Here is an 18,784-nt window from a genome sequence, read left to right on the forward strand (position 1 = left end):
AGCCAGGTGCCGCATCTGCTCCTCGCAGATGCTGCTTATGCGCAGCGATTATCTCAATTACACGTCGCGGTTGTTGGGACCGCTCCTGTCTCCAGATTAGTTTGTTTCCAGTGGAAACATGTCATGGGAATTAATCAGCAATCGGCTCCTGAAGAACAGGTGCCATGAGATAACCCGGCACGTGGCCCCGTCTGCCTGCTTCAGGAGGTCTCGTAAAAGCGTGTGCCCAGACAGACACCAGCGAGGGACGGGGAGCCAGTGGGGAGCACTGGACGTGAAGGTAGCTTTCAACTGAGAGGACTGTTTCAAACCCGTGGTCTGGGGTCCTTTCTATCAGCATAAGATGTCAGGAACATCACCCCCTTTTTTTAAAAAAAAAAAAAAAGAAATAAAAAAGAAAAATATGTTTTTACTGACTTCAGAGAGGAAGGGAGAGGGAGCGAGAGCTAGAAACATGAATGATGAGAAAGAATCGTTGATCGGCTGCCTCCCGCATGCCCCCTACTTGGGATCGAGCCTGCAGCCTGGGCATGTGCCCTTGACCAGAATCGAACCCACGATCCTTCAGTCCCCAGGTCGACGCTCTATCTGCTGTGTCAAACTGACCAGGGCACCCCTCTTTAGGAGGCTCTGAAAGGCAGAGAGACTTGCCCCAAATAATACAGCGCGTTAGGCAGCGGCGGCAGCCGGATTCAAATCCAAAGAGGCGTGTTTTTTCTGCCTCCCTCCAGAAGGTCTCCGTGTCTCATCACCGGGGCCTTAAACCTCAGTGATTAACTGGGACAGAGCCAGGCTCCCGGTGGGGGGAAAACTGGGCATAAAGAGCCAAGTAATATTTCCAGGATTCTAGATGGGACCTGGGCATCCTGGCCCTAGGGGCAGAGTGAAGACGCTCTGCCGAAGCCGGTTTGGCTCAGTGGTAGAGCGTCAGTCTGCGGACTGAAGGGTCCCAGGTTCAATTCCGGTCAAAGGCATGTACATTGGTTGCGGGCACATCCCCAGTGGGGGGTGTGCAGGAGGCAGCTGGTCGATGTTTCTCTCTCATCGACGTTTCTAGCTCTCTATCTCTCTCCCTTTCTCTCTGTTACAAATCAATAAAATATATTTTAAAAAAACAAAACAAAAAGGCTCTGTCTCCAGGACCTTCCGTGCCTGTCTTATTCACGGTTATGTACTAGATCGACCACCTCGTCTGACACACAGTAGGGCCTTGAGAACACACAGTAGGGCCTGGATGAATGAAAGGGTTCAGCACCACGCCCAGCACTTAAGATGTAGCCGGCGGCAAACTCGGCATCCTCTCCCTCTCTTCCCCCTCCTGCCGGCCCTCCCTGCCTCCGTCCCCGGAGCCTTCAGGTAAAGGACAAATGCCATTCATAGGCGAGGAGAAGCAGCAGCGCCCAATGTCATCACGGCTTTATTTGATTAGCTCCGACTCCGGCATCCGGGACGCGTGCGCTGGGAGACAAAGCAACCGTACCCTGACCTCTGGTCCACGCGATGCCATCCTTATAACCATTTCCATGACAACAGCGACGGGAAGCCAGGGCTGTGGGTTCCCTTTGATGGGAGCCGGATGCAGAGACGGGGAGGAAGGCCTCTCAGAAGAATGGAGCTCTTTGATTCAGCTCCAGGCGCCTTCATTAAATACCACTAGTTTGCAAAAACACACAGTTTTACCCCGCAAAGGGAGAGTTCTCATGAATATTAAAGAAAAAAGACACGAAACAACCCTGGTTCCTTTCAAGAACTCTCACCTGTGGGGAGGGGCAGGCTCACACGTGTGGCGTCGGGAATATCCGGAGGGAGACAGGCAGAGGACATGGCTCCGCTCAGCGGGCTGGCACCAGCCCCGGATGCCTGGCTCCTGGCTGAGAGCATGGACATCTCTGCCCACCCAGAGGCTCAGGCTCTGCCACCCACCTGTTGGCCACCTGTCCTGGTTGTCCTGGGGCTGAGGGCTTGCCCAGGTCACCGACTAAAACCAGGAACGCCCGGACAAGCCCCGGGAGAGGGTGCGCTGATGAAGGAAACTGCTAAGAATCACAGAATCGTCAAGAGAGGAGGGCCTGTACCCGTGTGTCTTCTGGTTTCACAGGCCTGCACATCCGGGGTATGCTTTCCAAACCCCATAAACCCAGTGTGGTGAGGAGGAAAACATCCGACAAACCCAACTTGGAGGACGGTCTACAGGACACCTGGCCACGACACCTCAAAACTATCAGGGTCACAGAAAACAAGTTAAGACGGACAAACGGTTCCAGGCCAGAGGAGACGAGGCCGGCATGACAGCTAGACACCATGTACAGCCCTGGGTTGGGTCCTGCAGAGGACAGGACATGGGATCTGACCCACGGACACCTCTCAACACCTGCCACCTGGCCCTCACTGTCTGCACCCGGCACCCACCGCACCAGCTCGCATCCCGCGCTCCTCCACGCCAGCCTGGCCTCACCTCCTATTGGCCCTCACTGCTGCTCCAGGCCTCCTCTAAGGCAGCCAGGGATGGTGGGGCCTGAAGACCTGGGTTCAAACCCTGGCTTTGCCACTTTATGACTATGTGACTGAGGACTCAGTGCGACATCCTGTGCAGGCGGCAGCGGCGATCAGCATCATCTTGCCATCACTGTCTGTGGCGTTCCAATAGGCAGTCAAATAGCTATTATTTGTTATTGTTGTTGCTTGTAATATGTTTCGCATTATTAATGCTATTGCTATCAGTTTCCTACCCAGTCCCCACAGTCAATGCGGGGATGCACCCAGGTATACACAAACACCCAGCCCTACCTGCGTACAGACACAGGCCCGCCCTCAGGCATGCCTGTGCCTCAGTCATGGACAAACCCCTCTTCCTCATGCGCCACCTCCATGGGACCCGCCAGCCCTGAGAATGTCTGGGGGTGTCCCCCATGTTCGGTCAGCACCACGGCCACACACACACCCCGAGGGAGCGCCACTCCCCGGTGAGGGAACCCACCTGGCTGTGCACTTTGTCCATCTCCTCCTTGCTCACCGACGCCTTGCCGTCCTCCATGGTCCCCAGGAGGACCTGCACGTCGGACAGCAGCGCGTGAGTCCTCCTGAGGTCCCTCCGCAGGCGCTTCTCCACGTCAAAGTCCCGATGGCCGATCTGGAAGCCAAGGGATGGCAACTCATGAGCTGAGATGGCAAAGCCCTCAGGTGGCCAGGGTCCAAGCTCTCAATGTTATGGATCTGGGCGCTGCCTTCATGAATTCATGGAAATGTGTTGAGCTGCATGGATGGGACATGGGGTACTTCTCTGCTTCTCTGCATGCATGTTACACACGTCAGTAAATAGTATTAACATAGCTATGCAGCTTTCAAAGCTCTAAACCAGCCTTTCTGTCCCCTGAGCTGGTCCCCGTGGCCAGTGAAGGACAGGCTGACCAGGCCACTCTCCACAGAAGTGTATTCCTTCCTCAGAACCCTGAAGCCACACCCTGACCTCGGCACCAGGGAGGGCGTGACAACTGCCCAGACAACACTAAGACAGACAAACCAAGGGAGACAGATGACGCGGGGCTCAACGTAAACCACCCCCCCCCAGACCATGGTCTCCCCTGAAAACACAGCGCCCTTCTCTTCAGGGGACCAGCGGGAATATCACAGAAAACGGGGCCCCGATGCCGCAGCCCCCGGGCTCAGTCTCCCCACATCCGGGTACCTGGGTCTCTGTGCCAAGCACAGGAATTTCCTGCAGTGCTCACCATGGCCCGGGGGCTCTAGAAGGAAGGCGGGATTGAACTGTGGCTGCGCTAGGTCACCGCTCTAACCGGAGAGTCCTTGTCTGCCAAAGGGGAGGTTAAAGAACACCCCTACCCTCCGGGTTGAGGTAAGGTAGAAATCGGACGTGATGACGGGTCGGAAGGCACTGTGCGTGCTGCCCAGGGCTTTACGAAAAGAGGGGGTGATGGGCTTGTGTTTACGAAAAGAAGGGATGATGGCCGGGAATGCACTCCTTCAGACTCCGCACTAGTCCTTCCCTGCCACCAGCTTCCAATGCTTTGAAAAATGAGTTGGTTCTTTGTTCTCAGATGGATTGCTTTACATTATAAACGCTGGAGATTATAGATATAGGGTGTTTCCCCAAAATATGTACACACACACACACACACACACAGAGAGAGAGAATAATTATAAAGGCAGTGGTTATTGAAATACATTTCACTTTCAAAATTGAGCTATCAGCTGTTAGTGTGTACACATGTTTTGGGACACCCTGTATAATGCGAGATACATAATAGGCTTTATTATACACGTATATGTATGTCCTCACCTGCTGAGCCGAGCTGAGGCCTGGGCATTTTGCCAGGCCTCTGTCACATGTCATTACGTCGAACTCCTGTGACAATCTCTTAGCAATAGACATTATTATTATGATTGGCTTTATAAAAGTGATAATAGCTTACAGACACAGAGGGATGACTGTCAGACACGGTTCTAAACACTGTACGGAGGCCAGCACATCTCGTCATCCGAGTGAGTCTCTGAGCTGTGCGGTGGCATCGTCCCCATCTCACAGGTGAAGAAACGAAAGCTTACGGAGTTTGCCCAAGATAGCGCAGCTGGCAATAGGTGGCAGAGTTAGGGTAGGAACCCACCTTTGCTGGCTGCAAAGAGGTCCTTTTCGTAAACTATACGATGAGAGAGGTATGCTTCGCTCTTCCCACTGGGGGAAATGAGTCATGGAAGCCGAGGAGCACGGTCCCACCCAGGCTGGGATGGGGTCCGGAAGAGTCTTAGATGTATGGGACAGCTCGGCGAGACGCAGGGCAGGCCCTGCATGTGAAAGGCTCTGAGAGAGCACAGACGGGGCCTGAGAAACAGGCTTGAACATTCTGTTCTGGGTGATTAGCATGAAGGTATGAAAATGGGGACGGGGTAGGAAACGGAGTTACAGCTGACAGGACTGACATGGAGCGGGCAGGTGATCTGCCCAAGGCCATGCCCTAGCTGCTGGGCAGGGCTCTGAACCCAGGCATCCGGCATCCAAATGCAGACCTCTAACCACTGCACCACAGTGCCTACTGGAACCCAGATCCCAATTTATTCCCTTGAGCCCAGGACCTATACCATGACTGCATCCAAGCAGCGTGCCTGGCACCTGTCTTGTTTTTGTGTCTGTTCTTGTTCGGCACACATCCTAAAGTGCCTTTAACTCTCCCGTGGAGCAGGCTGGCATCAGGTACCCCCCCGGATACTGGCACTGACCGTGCAGGAGGGATGGCTCAGATTCTACCCTCTTCTCTGCCAGAACGACCCTGACAACGGCGCCACCATGTCCTTCCCAGGGGGATCATTGGAAACGAAATTCACAGCAGAATCTCAGATCGAGGCCTCCTCCTCTCTGTAATGAATGGCTACAGGAGGGGAGGGCAGAGGGAGGGCCTCATTAGGTTAATGGGGAATGAATGTCACTCTGCAAGTCCACATTTTACAGCATAAAGATTCAAATTTAGATAAAACTGGTGAATAATTAACCAATAAATCTAAATAATGTTCGGTGCTGTTGTGGGAAGCAGCGGTCAAGCCTCGATTGCTTCGCCATTAATATTAGAGGCAGCCTGGTGGGGGCAGTTGCTAAATGTCTGTGGTCAGAGAAGTCTCTGAGCGCGGGAACAACGGGATCTGGGACGGCGGTCAAGGATAACCAAGCCCCTTTACAGACGGGGAAACTGAGGTTCGGCCAGAGAAGGTGAGCTGCTGATGGTTGCACAGCATATGAACGGCAGAAATGGGCTGACTTATGATAATATGAAAAATGATGGTCCACAAAAGGATGGTTCTAGTTAACTGGATCTTAATCATTTTGAAGCAACATAATGTTCTTTCGCCCTAACTGGGTTGGCTCGGTGGATAGAGCGTCAGCCTGCGGACTGAAGGGTCCCAGGTTTGATTCCAGTCAAGGGCAAGTACCTTGGTTTCGGGCACATCCCCAGTAGGAGGTGTGCAGGAGGCAGCTGATCCATGTTTCTCTCTCATTGATGTTTCTAACTCTCTATCCCTCCTCCTTCCTCTCTGTAAAAAAAAAAAAAAAAAAAAAAAAAAAAATCAACAAAATATATATATATTTTTAAATTCAGGCTTTCAAATAATAGGCACGTCATTTCAAATCCACACAGGCCACTGACAAGCTATGACATCCTGGGCAATGTGCTTTACTTCTGAGCTTCACTTCTTTCGTGTATGTGTATAAACTAATACTACCTACCCCACAGCATCGTTGTGAGAATTAAATAAAGTATGTTAGGGCAAATTACAAAAAAGTGCTTGTCTTAAAATGTACGGTGACTATCACAAGAATAGAAATATGATTTGTAGCTTCAGCACCAGCAGTGAGCAAAAGTGATCACAGAATGACTACACAATCAATCTATCCAAAAGCAGGAAAACAGTCAAGCAAAAAGAAAAAGGAAAAAAAAGGGGGGGAGGAGGGAGACACATGAACCAACAAATACTAAACACAAAAGAAGAGAACAGAAATAAATTCAAATATGTCAGTCATTGCAAGAAATGTAAGTAAATTACCTTGTCCTATGAAAAGTTAGAGACTAAAATTGAATTAATCCCAGTCAGGGCATATGCCCGGGTGCATGTGGGAGGCAACCAATCAATGTTTCTCTCTCTCTCCTTTCCCTTCCTCTTTCTCTCTAATAAAATAAAATAAAATAAAATAAAATAAAATAAATCAAAAATCAAAAATCAGCCGAGACCGGTTTGGCTCAGTGGATAGAGCGTCGGCTTGGGGACTGAAGGGTCCCAGGTTTGATTCCGGTCAAGGGCATGTATATTGGTTGCGGGCACATCCCCAGTAGGGGGTGTGCAAGAAGCAGCTGATCGATGACTCTCTCTCATCGATGTTTCTAACTCTCTATCTTTCTCCTTTCCTCTCTGTACAAAATCAATAAAATATATTTGAAAAATATATAAAAATAAAAATAAAAAATCAGTGAAAACATTTAAAATAAATAACACTTTTTATTACGTGAAGGGTATCATAAAGTGCAATGATTTCCCACAGAGTAGGAGATAATTGCAACATATGTAAACAAAAATGGTCTATAAGGATCAAGAAGGACCGACAGAAAAAAGAAGCCAAAAGACTGAACAGGCAAGACCATAACAAACATCAAGAACACACGACCTCACTGGGGCGAGGGGAGCAGCAGCACAATAAACCCTCAGGGGCTGGCAAACACTTAAAAAATTTCGGGCAGGGCCACGTGTCAGTGGAGATGTGGGGACGCAAACATTTAAAAAATCCTGCTCAGTGACAGTGTCGACTGTCACAGTCACAGTGGGGAGCCATTTGGGCGACATCTAATAATTCCAAAATGAGACCGTCCTAGGAGCCAGCAATTCCCCTTCCAGCTCCACACCCTGGCGACACCTGTCCCTGTGTGCGTATATAAGAATACGTTATTGCAAGTGTGTGTCTTAGAGTGGCAACGACTGAATATTCACCGACAGAAGAAGGGAATTTAAAAGTGCATCTACTGTGCAGCAGTTAAAATGGTGGCATTAGAGCTACGTGGATTATCACAGCCTAATTATCACACAGAGCGGTACAGAGTAGACTTGTATATGCTACACGTGGTCAAAGTGTAAACATACATGCAGAGGAATTCATGCCCGACCTCAAGTCAACGGTTTCCTCTGGGAGAGAGGGAACGAGGAGGGAGAGAAGGCAGGGAGATCAGGAATGGAAACCCAGGGGCCACCAACTGTTTGGGAAATGGTTTGTTTGTTTTCTCTCTGAGCTTGGCTGCCTCTAGCAAGAGTCTTGCTCTCACAAGAAGCCAGCTGTGAGCACAGGGGCCCCATTAAAGCAAGAATGACGCCTCTGTCGCTCTGGCTGCACCACCTTCTTGTTCTCCTGGGTTCTTCCGAGAACCCTGCTGAGTGTGGACCCCGGAAGGCCCTTTAGGAGGAGCCGGTGAATGGGGGCGGGGACAGAACTGGTGGAGAAGAGGGCACTCGGTGGAAGCAGGTGGAGGCCCTAAGACCCCTCCAGCTGGCCTCCCCATTATATGTCTCCCCCCCCCCTATTATAGGGCCCGGGGCAGGGAGCGTGTCCTCCCAAGTGTCTGCTGGCGGCCCTCCTCACCTGGTCGCAGAGGGTCCCGATCAAGCCTTCCAGATCCTGCTTCTCATGGAGGACCATCTGCTTCTCCTCGTATTCCTGCTCCAGCTGCATTTCCAGCTGGCGGAGCTGTGGGCAGATGCATGCACAGGAGGAATGAGCTCCCTCTGGACAAGTCCCACAAGGCAGGGACCCTGCCCAGGCGGAGGGGATGATGTGGAGTTCAGGGCCCTTCCCCCAGTTCCACAAAGGCTGCCTGGTGGCTAGGAGCAGGTGTCTCTGTTGGGGGACTCAGGAGCCTAAAAGCTTGGGAGCCCAACAACTATGGGGGGAGCTGGGCGGTTACGGGGAGCCCTTGCCACTCACTGTGAAGCCCCGCCCCCCAGGTCCCTACCCATTCCCTGCCAGACGTCTCCTTCCTGTGCCATGCCTTAGCTTAAATAATTCTAAGTCTTGGCCCTCTGATTTTTTCAGGCTCTGCAGGACACAACATCCAACCTATTACCATGCATCAGCCTCCCTTATTTAACATATAAATATAGTAGGATGCAGAAAAAAAAAAAAAAAAAAAAAGTAGTTGGATTTGAGATTATCGGGTGTCCCTCCAAAATCCACCTGTTGAAACCCTCCCCCCAATGCAAGGGCATTTGGAGGTGGGGCTCTGGGGGTAATTAGGTTGCAATGACATCATCAGGGTGGAGCCCCCGTGATGGGATAAGTGCCCTTATAAGAGGGGACACACCAGAGAACTTGCTTCTCCTCTTCCCCTCTCTCTCTCTCTCTCTCTCTCTCTCTCTCTCTCTCTCTCTCTCTCTCTCTCTCTCTCCCCACTTAACATGAGGAGGTGGCTGTCTAAAAGCCAGGAAGAGGGCCCACGCCAGACACCTTGGTCTTGGACTCCCCAGCCTGAGAACGGTGAGAAGCGAATGCCTGTGACATTCTGGTATAGCAGCCTGAACTGATGAAGGCATCTGGCTACAAGGGACTCGCTGTATTTACAGTTGGCGCTGATTTCTCAGCAATCACCCAGCAAGGCCAGGTGCTCCCCGCTAGAGTGAACACCCCCACCAGCTTTGCTCACCCTCTTCCCCCCTCCAGCCTCTCTCATCTACGTTACCTCACCCCTTCACGCTCCCTCTGTAACCCTGTGCCTCCAGTGGCCCCATTTCACAGATGGACAGACTGAGTCAGAAAGAGGCTCCGAAGTGCCTACTCTTCAGTCAGTTTTTGCTAAGAGCAGCTAGTTATCGGTCTCCTGGCCCCTGCTCCACTGCCACTCCAGATGGCCATTAGCATTCCTGCCCAGGTTGCTAGCAATTGATTTCCTGCCAGGGCGAGGGAGAGAGAGACTGAGCAGAGCAGTCACTAGATGTGAAGGCAGTGTCAGTGCCTGTCGTGGGAAAAAAACACCTTTCCCTGACCTCACGCTCCCCCCTTTATAAATCTCTCCACGGCAAGACCTCGGGAAGGTCTGAGTCACTCCTCCAGCTCACGGGGGCCTGGCTCCGGGCACCCCTCATGCTCGGAGGCCCTCTAGAAATGCACCGGATACGGTGCCACCTTCGCCGGAGGGCACGTGGACAGGGACTGAGGGCTTCTGCCTCCTGACCCATGAAGGGGGGAAAAAATAGTGATCGATGGTCACTTAGTTAGAAAGCAAGTTCATTTCGAAACTTTATTTTAAGAGAGACCTAAGGCATTCTGCTCACATTTGTTTTCAGAACGAAGACAGGACTGGCTACAACAAATTCTGAAAAAGGTACAAAATCATTAAAAAAAAAACAAAAAAACCCACTATATATCGAGCAAGGCAAAGTTTTCGGGAGTGTGTTCTGTGGAGTATTTCCACGTGCTAGCCACAGGTATGATGTGGGGGCGGAGGGGAGTGGTGACACCTGCTCAGGGAGGTGCACCCCGAAGTTCGAGGCAATTCCACCTTCGGGACCCACCTTCTATTCCTATCGGTCAGCACATCTATAAGGATAGCCATCTCAGGATCGGGGACAACAGACAATCAGAAGCGCCCTGAGTGTGCAACCACAAGGGTCTCGCTGATAAGCCAGAGCGTGTGCCCACAGCGAGCTGCTGGGCAGCCTCTTCACGTGGAGGTCGGATCTGTATTTACTACACGGAAGGGGGCCCGGGACCAACTGCCCAGGGAACAGCCGGCTCCAGAACCACCTCCCTCACTGGGGAAAACGGTCTCTAATGTATCTAATGGGAGGGGGAGGGGGAGAGGGAGGGAGAAGGGGAGTGAGAGAGGGAGGGGAAGAGGGAGAGACATGAAAGAACATGTAAAGCTAGTAATAATGTTGGCTTCGAGGTGGTAGATTTCAAGGGTGTACTGCTTCCTCCTGCACTGTTGGAGATGTCTGCAGAGCAGGGGGAAAACGGGAGGAACTATGTCAGTTGCAAGGGAAGTAGTCAGGTGATCTTCCTGAAACACCTCAGTCCTTACCCAGGGCATCCCTCAGGCACATGGCACGCTGGGCACTTGGCAGAGACCTTGGGGTGATGATGCTGGACAGTTCCAGGGCCTTCTGGAAGTTTCTGGGTCACATTAGCATCCAGGGAGCTAAGGTCTCAGGTGACTGCCCCAGGAGTCCATCCCCAGGCCCTGCAATCCCCTCGCTCTAAGGAAGAGGGCGCCAGGCCTGGACCTGCCCCGCCCCAGGGGCACAGCGGTGGCCAATGCTCAGCTGCTTACGTACCCGCTTCTGGCAGGACTGGCGGACGTCCTCCAGCTCCTCCTCCTGGTCCTCCCGGTCCTTCTGGTGCATCTGCTTCATCCGCTCTATCTCTAGCTCCAGCCGCTGGCGGAGCTGGGGGAGTGGGGCAGCAAGGACAGAACGTGAGGGTGACCCTCACCCACTGCCCCGGCCCTCCATGCCACCCTTAGCGTTCCAGTTGCATTTTTCACTTTTGGTGTGCATGGGCCAGAGTCAAATCAGTCCCCAGGCACCCAGGGGGAAACAGTAAAATGATAGTCGATAAGAAGCCCAAACCCTGCCTCTATCCCTTCCTGTGATCGTAACAGACATCACCAATCGATCATATTCTCTTCTGCCGAGTTTAGATGGAGCCTCAGCATCCTTCTCAACACCGCTAAGATGAAACATTGCCATCATTCCCGGGGCAGCCGTCAGTGCTGGCTTTTTGTGTTTTTAATATATATATATATATATATATATATATATATATATATATATATATTATTGATTTTTTACAGAGAGGAAGAGAGAGGGGCAGATAGTTAGAAATATCGAGGAGAGAGAAACATCGACTCAGCTGCCTCCTGCACACCCCCTGCTAGGGACGCACCCGCAACCAATGTACATGCCCTTGACCGGAACTGAACCCGGGACCCCTCAGTCTGCAAGCCGACGCTCTATCCACTGAGCCAAACTGGTTTTGGCAGTGCTGGCTTTTTGGATGGGAGCGGACAGTACGATGAAATGTTATTTAGGAGGAGCTGGATGCCTGCAGAGGAGAGCACTGGCCCCAGACGTCACCGCAAGTGATTTTGTCTCTGATCAGCTCCCCTTCTCTGTGGAAAAGCAATCATCTTCGAATGCTATTACGTAAAGGGCTCAGCACAGTGCCTGTGCCTGGCACATACATCTCGCTCTCTCTTTCCCTGTTATTTTGAAAGCAGAAAGGACTTCCTGGCAGCCTGGCACAGGAGGCCTGTGTTCCCATGAAGAGTCAGTCATCTCATCCCCTCCATGCCTTGCTCGGCCGGGCAAAGAGCTGTGTGTGGCACTGAAACGTGGTATAAAAGGTTCTGAAATGGAAGGCAGAGGCCATGGGTCCCAGCTCCAGTTCAAGGGTTCACCTTTTTTATCTGGATAATTGGGGGCCGAGCCACGCTCCTGCCTCTCAGATGCTGTGGCATATTTTTTAAACTTAAACTTCAGAGTTTGCCCCTAGGTCTATGGAATCGGAACATCCAGAGTAGAGGACCAAGGTCCTACACTTCACAGAGGTCCCTTCTCCGGGCCCTTTGATGTGATTGGTCCATGAAGAAGCATCTGGAACTCAATATGTGAGTTGCGTTGTAGAAAATCTTTCTGATCGTGTAGCACACTGTCCCGGCACCGGGCATCAAACCCAGCGTTCAGAAGGTCACAGTTACCGTCCCTAACGTGGGAATCACGCTGAAGAAAAACCATCTTGGTCTCTGGAAAAGCGCTGAGGATATTCCCTGCGGGGCAGGGCTGGGGCGAAGCGGAAAAAGGAGAGTGCCCGTTGGAGTCCCTGCTACAGCTCTTGGCATAAAGGATGTGCTCGCTTTAAATGTCAACTTCCTTCCTCGCCTTCGTTAAAATGACTGAGGTTATGGGGAGCTAATCCAACACGAGGAGCTGGAGCAAGTAAATAAAGTATGTCTTTTTCGTTTTTCTTTCTAGCCTCTTGGACCCGCCTGACATCTGCAATACCGTTTATGTCAAGCTTATATGCGCTCACATAAAATCCCCTAGAAAAAGTGCTATAGTGTAACCAATAAATAGCTCCTGGGTGGCTACCAGGGCACAAGGCGGTAGGAAGCTACGGGCGAAGCTAGAGATGCATGAGTTGTTGAGCCAGCCTCACCTCCGCTGTGAGGTAAGGATGGACAAATAAGAAGCTGCATCACCTTTCAGGGCCCTGAGGTCGCCTAACCTACAGACTACGGTTCTGCTTCCCAGCACCGAGTGGTCCCCTGGTGGCATCTTCGAGTAACGCAATTTTCCGAAGGGCCTGACTTACGCTTGACTCTGGGCCGCTAAGTGATGCTGCGACATCCTCCATCCCCTTAATGTCTTACACAGATATTCCCCCTCCTGCAGGAGCCTTCACGGATTCCTGGGGCGGGAGGGAAGCTAGGGGATGGACAAGCTAGGGGGTGGATCGCACGGATGAGGAGAGTGAAACGAGAGAACGGGGAGCTTGCCTAAGGTCACCCAGACAAGGAGCTGCCTGGAGGACTCCGTCTGGATGGGATGGCACCCCAGCTCCTGCAATGCCACCTGTCTGCCCTGCCCCTGGGCCTTCCTTCTCACAGTCTGTTCCTCCGGCCTGGAATCCTCGGATTCACCCTTTAGCTTTCAACTTTAGTGAGTGTCACTTCCTGCAGGAAGTCTTCCCTGACCGTTTCCCCGACTGCAAGGTGACCAGATGTCCCGCTTTTGGAGGGACAGTCCCGATTTTTAACAAGTTGTCCCACGTCCCCCGGCGTTTTAAAAAGAACTCCAAAAGATTTAAAAGAAACTTTCCAAAAATCAGGACTTTTTTAGAATGCCATGGGACACGGGACAAATTGTTAAAAAATCTGGACTGTCCCGCCAAAAGCGGGACGTCTGGTCACCTTACCCAACCGGGCTCCTGAGACCACATCTGCAAGTCACACTTTCCCACAACACACACCAGTCTTCGGGAGGGCAGAGACCGCGTCTGGGCTGTTTGCGGCTGCATCCTTAGCAACCGCACGGCGCATGGCGCAAATTAGCTGCTCAATCAATGAGTCGAGGAGCTGTTCTCTGAACTGCTCCAGACTCTCTCCCCACATCTCCCACACCTTGGTCTCAGTACTGATGAGACGGAGGTACGTGAGAGGCAAGGGCAGGGACCTCAGGGTTCCCCCTACACGTGCCACCTCCACCTTTCAACCCCTCCCCCTCCTCCCTCTAACTCCTCCGCCCCCAACTTCATCAGAGCTGCTCAGAGTTCCCTGCTTTACATATGTATGCTGCCTGCTCGGGTTCTCTTGAAAGAGTTCCCAGCCTTAAAATCTCTTCAAAATAATTATCCCTTATGAAATCCCACATGAGAAACTTCTGTACAGCTAAGCTTCAGGAAGAGCCTTCTCCTCCTGAAATACTGCTGTGTTTTTATCATGGGGATAACAAGAGGCACGCAACACGGGTTTCCTTTCTCTCTCTGGCCACCAGGAATTTTAGAGCTAAAACAAGTATGTGTGTAAGGTCGCATGTTTTGCAAGTCTGCATATTAATACACGGTCCCCATCCCCTCCTTAGTGTCCACTTTCATTTGTATTTTTTCTGCATCAAATTGTTGTAGTTATATTTTTTTTCTTCCTATTTTGTTATACATGCATCTTAGAAGCTGCCTCAGAATCCTTATGGAATGAGGCAGGCATATAAACAAACAAGCAGACAAATAAAATATTCATTTGATACTTCCTTGAGCGTGCTGGCACTAGAGCGTTTGATATTCCTGCTTTACTCCCCTTAGCTGGTTTGCAATTCCTGAAGACTAGCGCTCCAACCTTCCTCGATAGCGTTCACAGTGCTGTGCGCAGAGTAAGTGTGCAAGGTGCTGCAGAGCCACATGGCCCAGCCCCAAACTTTATCCCTGCTCCTTTCTCCACACCTCCAGGCCTCAGCCTCCACATCTGTAAAGTGGGGGCAACTAACATCTCACCATAGAAGGCTCTTGTGAAGATTCATGAGATGGTACATGGGGAGGGCTTTGGGCCGAGTCAGGCACACAGACAGTGCTCAATTGATGTCAGGTATTACGTCAACACCAACTATGCACCTGGCCTCATTCTCGGCTCTGTCGATGGCCTGATAAGTGAGATCAACAAAAAAAAAAACAAGGCCTTCCTGAAACTTAGGTCCTGATGGGAAGAACCGCATTGGGCACGTTTTAAACAATACTATGGATTGTGCGGACAGCAGGTGCCGTGAAGGACAAACCCGCTAAGGATAAGGAAAGGAAACGTGGTGTGGAGGTGGGGCTGGAAGGCAGCAGTGCGCCTGGTCATGAGGGTCTGAGTGCCAGACCTACAGCTTTAGAGGTTCTCTGAGGTAACAGGGAGCCACGGAAGGATGGGAGCAGCTGAGAGAGGTACCGCGTCGCATTTTAACAACACCCTGGGCCTTGGGGTCGGCCAGGGACAGCTCTCCCACCTGCTCCAGCTGCTGGATGGTGTTTTCCTGCTGGCTCCGCATCTGCTGTTGCTCGAGGGCGCTGGATTCCAGCTTCCAGAGCTTGTCCTTCAGGCCAGCCACGCTGTTCTCCCCCCGAGAGGGCGGCGTCAGCAGCTCCCGCTTTTGGGCCTGCAGCATCTCCACCTCCTGCTTCAGCTTCGAGGTTTCCTGCTCCTTTTGCTGCGGAGACAAAGGGGACGGAGGCTGGAGTCCCATGACCACGACCCCCTCCAGGGTCACCCCTGACACTTGCGGGAATGGCGCTTCCTACTTTTCAGTGCTTGCCTTCCCTATTCACCGTGCAGCCCCTCACAGCGCCCCCTGCAGGACACCCAGGCTGGTGGAGGGACAGGAGAGCAAACCACTGCCCCCAGAGTTAGACCTCCAGGCACCTGAAGGGAGCGCTTGCCCAACCATTTGTAGGCTGTGCACCTGCTGAGGCCAAGATGGAGATGCAGCAGGGAGGCAGGGTGTTCGGTCACCTGAGGGTCAAAGAGCTGTGGGCTAGATCATGAAGGAGCTGCGTGCCAGGCTGCGTGAGAGGCTCAGAGGTTCTCGCCGGGGTCCTAGGGAGCCACAGCAGGGTGAGGAGCGGCTGAGTAGAGTGCCTGTGTCCTATTTAATGAAGCCCCTTTGCACTGGAGCCTGCACGGGACAGGGCACTGCCTCTGGACCGGGTTTCTGCTAACTCACTCCATGCCGAGCCTCTCACACCTCGAGAACCCAGGCAGGAGACAGAGCACAGTCAATCCTTGAAGCTAGGGTGGTCCGACGACCTATCTGCTGTCTACGGTTGGTTTTACGAAGGCTCCCTGAGAGTGTGACTCCAGATGGCTGGCAGGCCGGGACGCCCACACGGAGTTCCCTCCCCGTCGCCATTTAGAGCAGGTGCACGCTGGGGTTTTCTGAGAGCCAGAGCCGGAGAGCCACGGGGGCTCCGTGCCTCCCACCCCTTACCTTCAGCTGTTGCTGGAGCTGACCCAGCTCCCACCGGACGCTGGTGTTCTCCTGGGCCACCTTCTCGCGGAGTCCCTTCTCAAACACAGACTCTCCCAGCGCCTGGGCCAGCTGCATGTCAAACCTGTCCAAGCAGAACGCGTGTCACGGTTCCGCTGGAGTGGAACCCACAGGTGAAGACCGAGAGGGGGGGGGGGCACCCGGGCCAGGGGAGGGAATGGGGAGAGCAGCCAGCTTGCCAAGAACCGGGAGAGAGAGAGAGAGAGAGAGAGAGAGAGAGAGAGAGAGAGAGAGAGAGAGAGAGAGGGAGAGAGAGAGAGAGAGAAGGGGAGGAGGGGGAGAGAGAAAAGGGGAAGAGGGGAAGAGAGAAAGATTAGAAAATGGTGGGGTTTGCTTAATGCCTTCCTGTAAGGTTGTGGATGTAGAGTAGGAAGAATATGGAATATCAGAGGGCAGCTTTTAGTTTATATGAAGTTTTCACAAAAGATTGAATGCTTATTTAAAATGGGACTGAAAATATATAGATAAAAATTAGAATGAACCTGTATCCAGAGAATAAAAACAAGAACATATTTGGGGTTGCCCATGTCTTCCAAGAACCTTGACCACTAGCAGGCCCAGGCCTGCTGTATGATAAGCACTGGCCAGTGAGTGGATGACTAGAGATAGTCACACCGAAAAGGGGATACCCTGCAGTCCGTATTTCACATCATGCTGCTGGGCTTATGCGCTTACAACCCCATCAGACAGGGTAGTTACTGGTGAAATGCTGGGCGTCTATGCATTCAGCGTGTTCACTTGTTTCCCCAGCAGATCACACAGAGACTAGAACAGCTCTACTTAGGAGCGTCCGGGACTCCCACCTGCCCCTCCAGCATGGTGACCCCTGGAGGAGGAGGAGTACTTCCTGGACTTGACATCACTCCCTGTGGTTGTCTCGCCTTCAATCCCTATCACAGGCGAGGAGACAACTGAGGTGCTCTGCAGGGGAAGCTGGGACTCCGGTCCTTAGCCCGCGGGCCGCACGGAAAGGCCGGCTTTTCCAGGGAGCTTGGTGTGACAGAAATGGCCACGCTGGCCATGGGGTCTGGGTCTTGGTAAAAAGGTCTCCCTGTTACAAGGTTATCCAATGCCCCTTAATACGAGATGGTCATCCTGAGATTCAGACTCCTGAGAAATCCAATCATGGCTCACAGGAGGGAGCCCTCGTAGTGGAAACTGCCAGGAGCTCTCTGATTGGCTGTTGATGACATCATCCAAAGGGTGCTATTGGCTGCCTCGGAATGGAAGGACTGTGATGGGTGAAGATGATGACCCAACAATCCCAAGGGCCAGGGTCAGGGGTGAGGTCCACGTTGTCCTTATAACAATTAGGAAGAAACATGCTATTACATCCATTCTACAGAGGACAGGTGGAGTAATTTATTGGCCCAAATTTCCCAAGAGGTGGAAGCGAGCTTGAGCCCAGGTTCTCTACTATCTTTGGGAATACCCACACCTTCTTATTTTTACTAATAATTATTTTTAATATATATTTTATTGAGTTTTTATAGAGAGGAAGAGAAAGGGATAGAAAGCTAGAAACATTGATGAGAGAGAAACATCGATCAGCTGCCTCTTTGCACACCCCCTACTGTGGATGTGCCCAAAACCAAGGTACATGCCCTTGACCGGAATCGAACCTGGGACCTTTCAGTCAGCAGGCTGACACTCTATCCACTGAGCCACACCGGTTTCGGCTACCCGCACCTTCTTGTCCCTGCCCTGGGACAGGTGTGGAGAGACAGCAAGGCCAGGCAGTGGCTGGTGTTTCAAAAGAGTCCTTGACTGAACAGGCCACCTCGGGCCAAAGAGTGGCTGCTGCAGAGCCTAACTTCTGGAACACACCGGCCCACCAACTGAGGCCGGATGGATCTGCACACACCCTCCACCTCCAGCCTCTGGTGAACGTGGGAGACAGCGAACCCAGCACAGGCCTTACCCCAAGGAAGCAGCCTGAGCGTTCCATCAGCCCTCGAATGGGAGCTTTGTGACCCATGGGGTAACCATGGCAACAAAAAGCCACCCCCTCAGTCGGAACCAAGCTGGATTGCTCTGAACTCAGAAGCCAATGTCAGGACCGGAAATTCTACCAGCGTGGAGACATCCCTCCATCCTGGGCCCGGCAAACTAAGGAAGCAGCTGCACCTACAACTTGTTGACATTTTGAGGGAGAGGAGGAAGCACTGCTAACGGCTAGATCTCTCCCTCGCCATTAGATGGAGACTCCCTTGCCCTCCATGGCTTCCTGATAAAACACAAGTCCGCCTGGAAAGAGGAAGGCTGTTCTTTTCAATTGGCATCAAAATGTAATTGAGCTTCTGCCAAGAGAGGGTAGCAGAGTAGAGGGCATCAGAGGAGAGGTGTAAGTCGTGAGAAAGGGTAAGTATGGAGGAATGGGTTCCTTCCGGGGCAGGGGCATCATGGGAAGATTCTTGAGTACCGTATTTTTCGGACCATAAGACGCACCGGACCATAAGACGCAGGGACTTTTTCCCCCCACTTCTGGGGGGAAAAAAGTGCGTCTTATGGTCCGAAAAATACGGTACCTGGAATTGGGGATTCTGCCCAAGAGGGTGAGGGAAAGAGCAGAGAGGTGGAGTTTTCTGGCTGTGCAAACCCCCTCCCCATAAGAGTGGAGCCCCTCCCCAAGGTCCCTCAGAACTGGAGTGGAACCCTCAGGTGAGGACCTAGATCGTGAGAGCTGGCAGGAACCTGGGGGATGATGGGGTCCAGGCCTCTCCGTTTA

General features: G+C 52.2%; 1 protein-coding gene across 1 annotated transcript in view; it reads right to left on the minus strand.

Moving 5' to 3' along the window:
- MYO18B (myosin XVIIIB) overlaps window positions 1–18,784 on the minus strand; it is a gene marked incomplete at its 5' end in the record, with an annotated part of 150,699 nt that overhangs the window by 57,691 nt on the left and 74,224 nt on the right. Inside the window, 5 exons of the mRNA XM_084868469.1 lie at window positions 2,978–3,130; window positions 8,129–8,233; window positions 10,816–10,926; window positions 15,019–15,219; window positions 15,997–16,120. Coding sequence (XP_084724595.1) covers window positions 2,978–3,130; window positions 8,129–8,233; window positions 10,816–10,926; window positions 15,019–15,219; window positions 15,997–16,120 — 694 coding nt within the window. The remainder of the gene's footprint in view (window positions 1–2,977; window positions 3,131–8,128; window positions 8,234–10,815; window positions 10,927–15,018; window positions 15,220–15,996; window positions 16,121–18,784) is intronic.

Source organism: Pipistrellus hanaki (genome assembly GCF_964339955.1).
Source record: "Pipistrellus hanaki genome assembly, chromosome: 19".
NCBI lineage: Eukaryota > Metazoa > Chordata > Mammalia > Chiroptera > Vespertilionidae > Pipistrellus > Pipistrellus hanaki.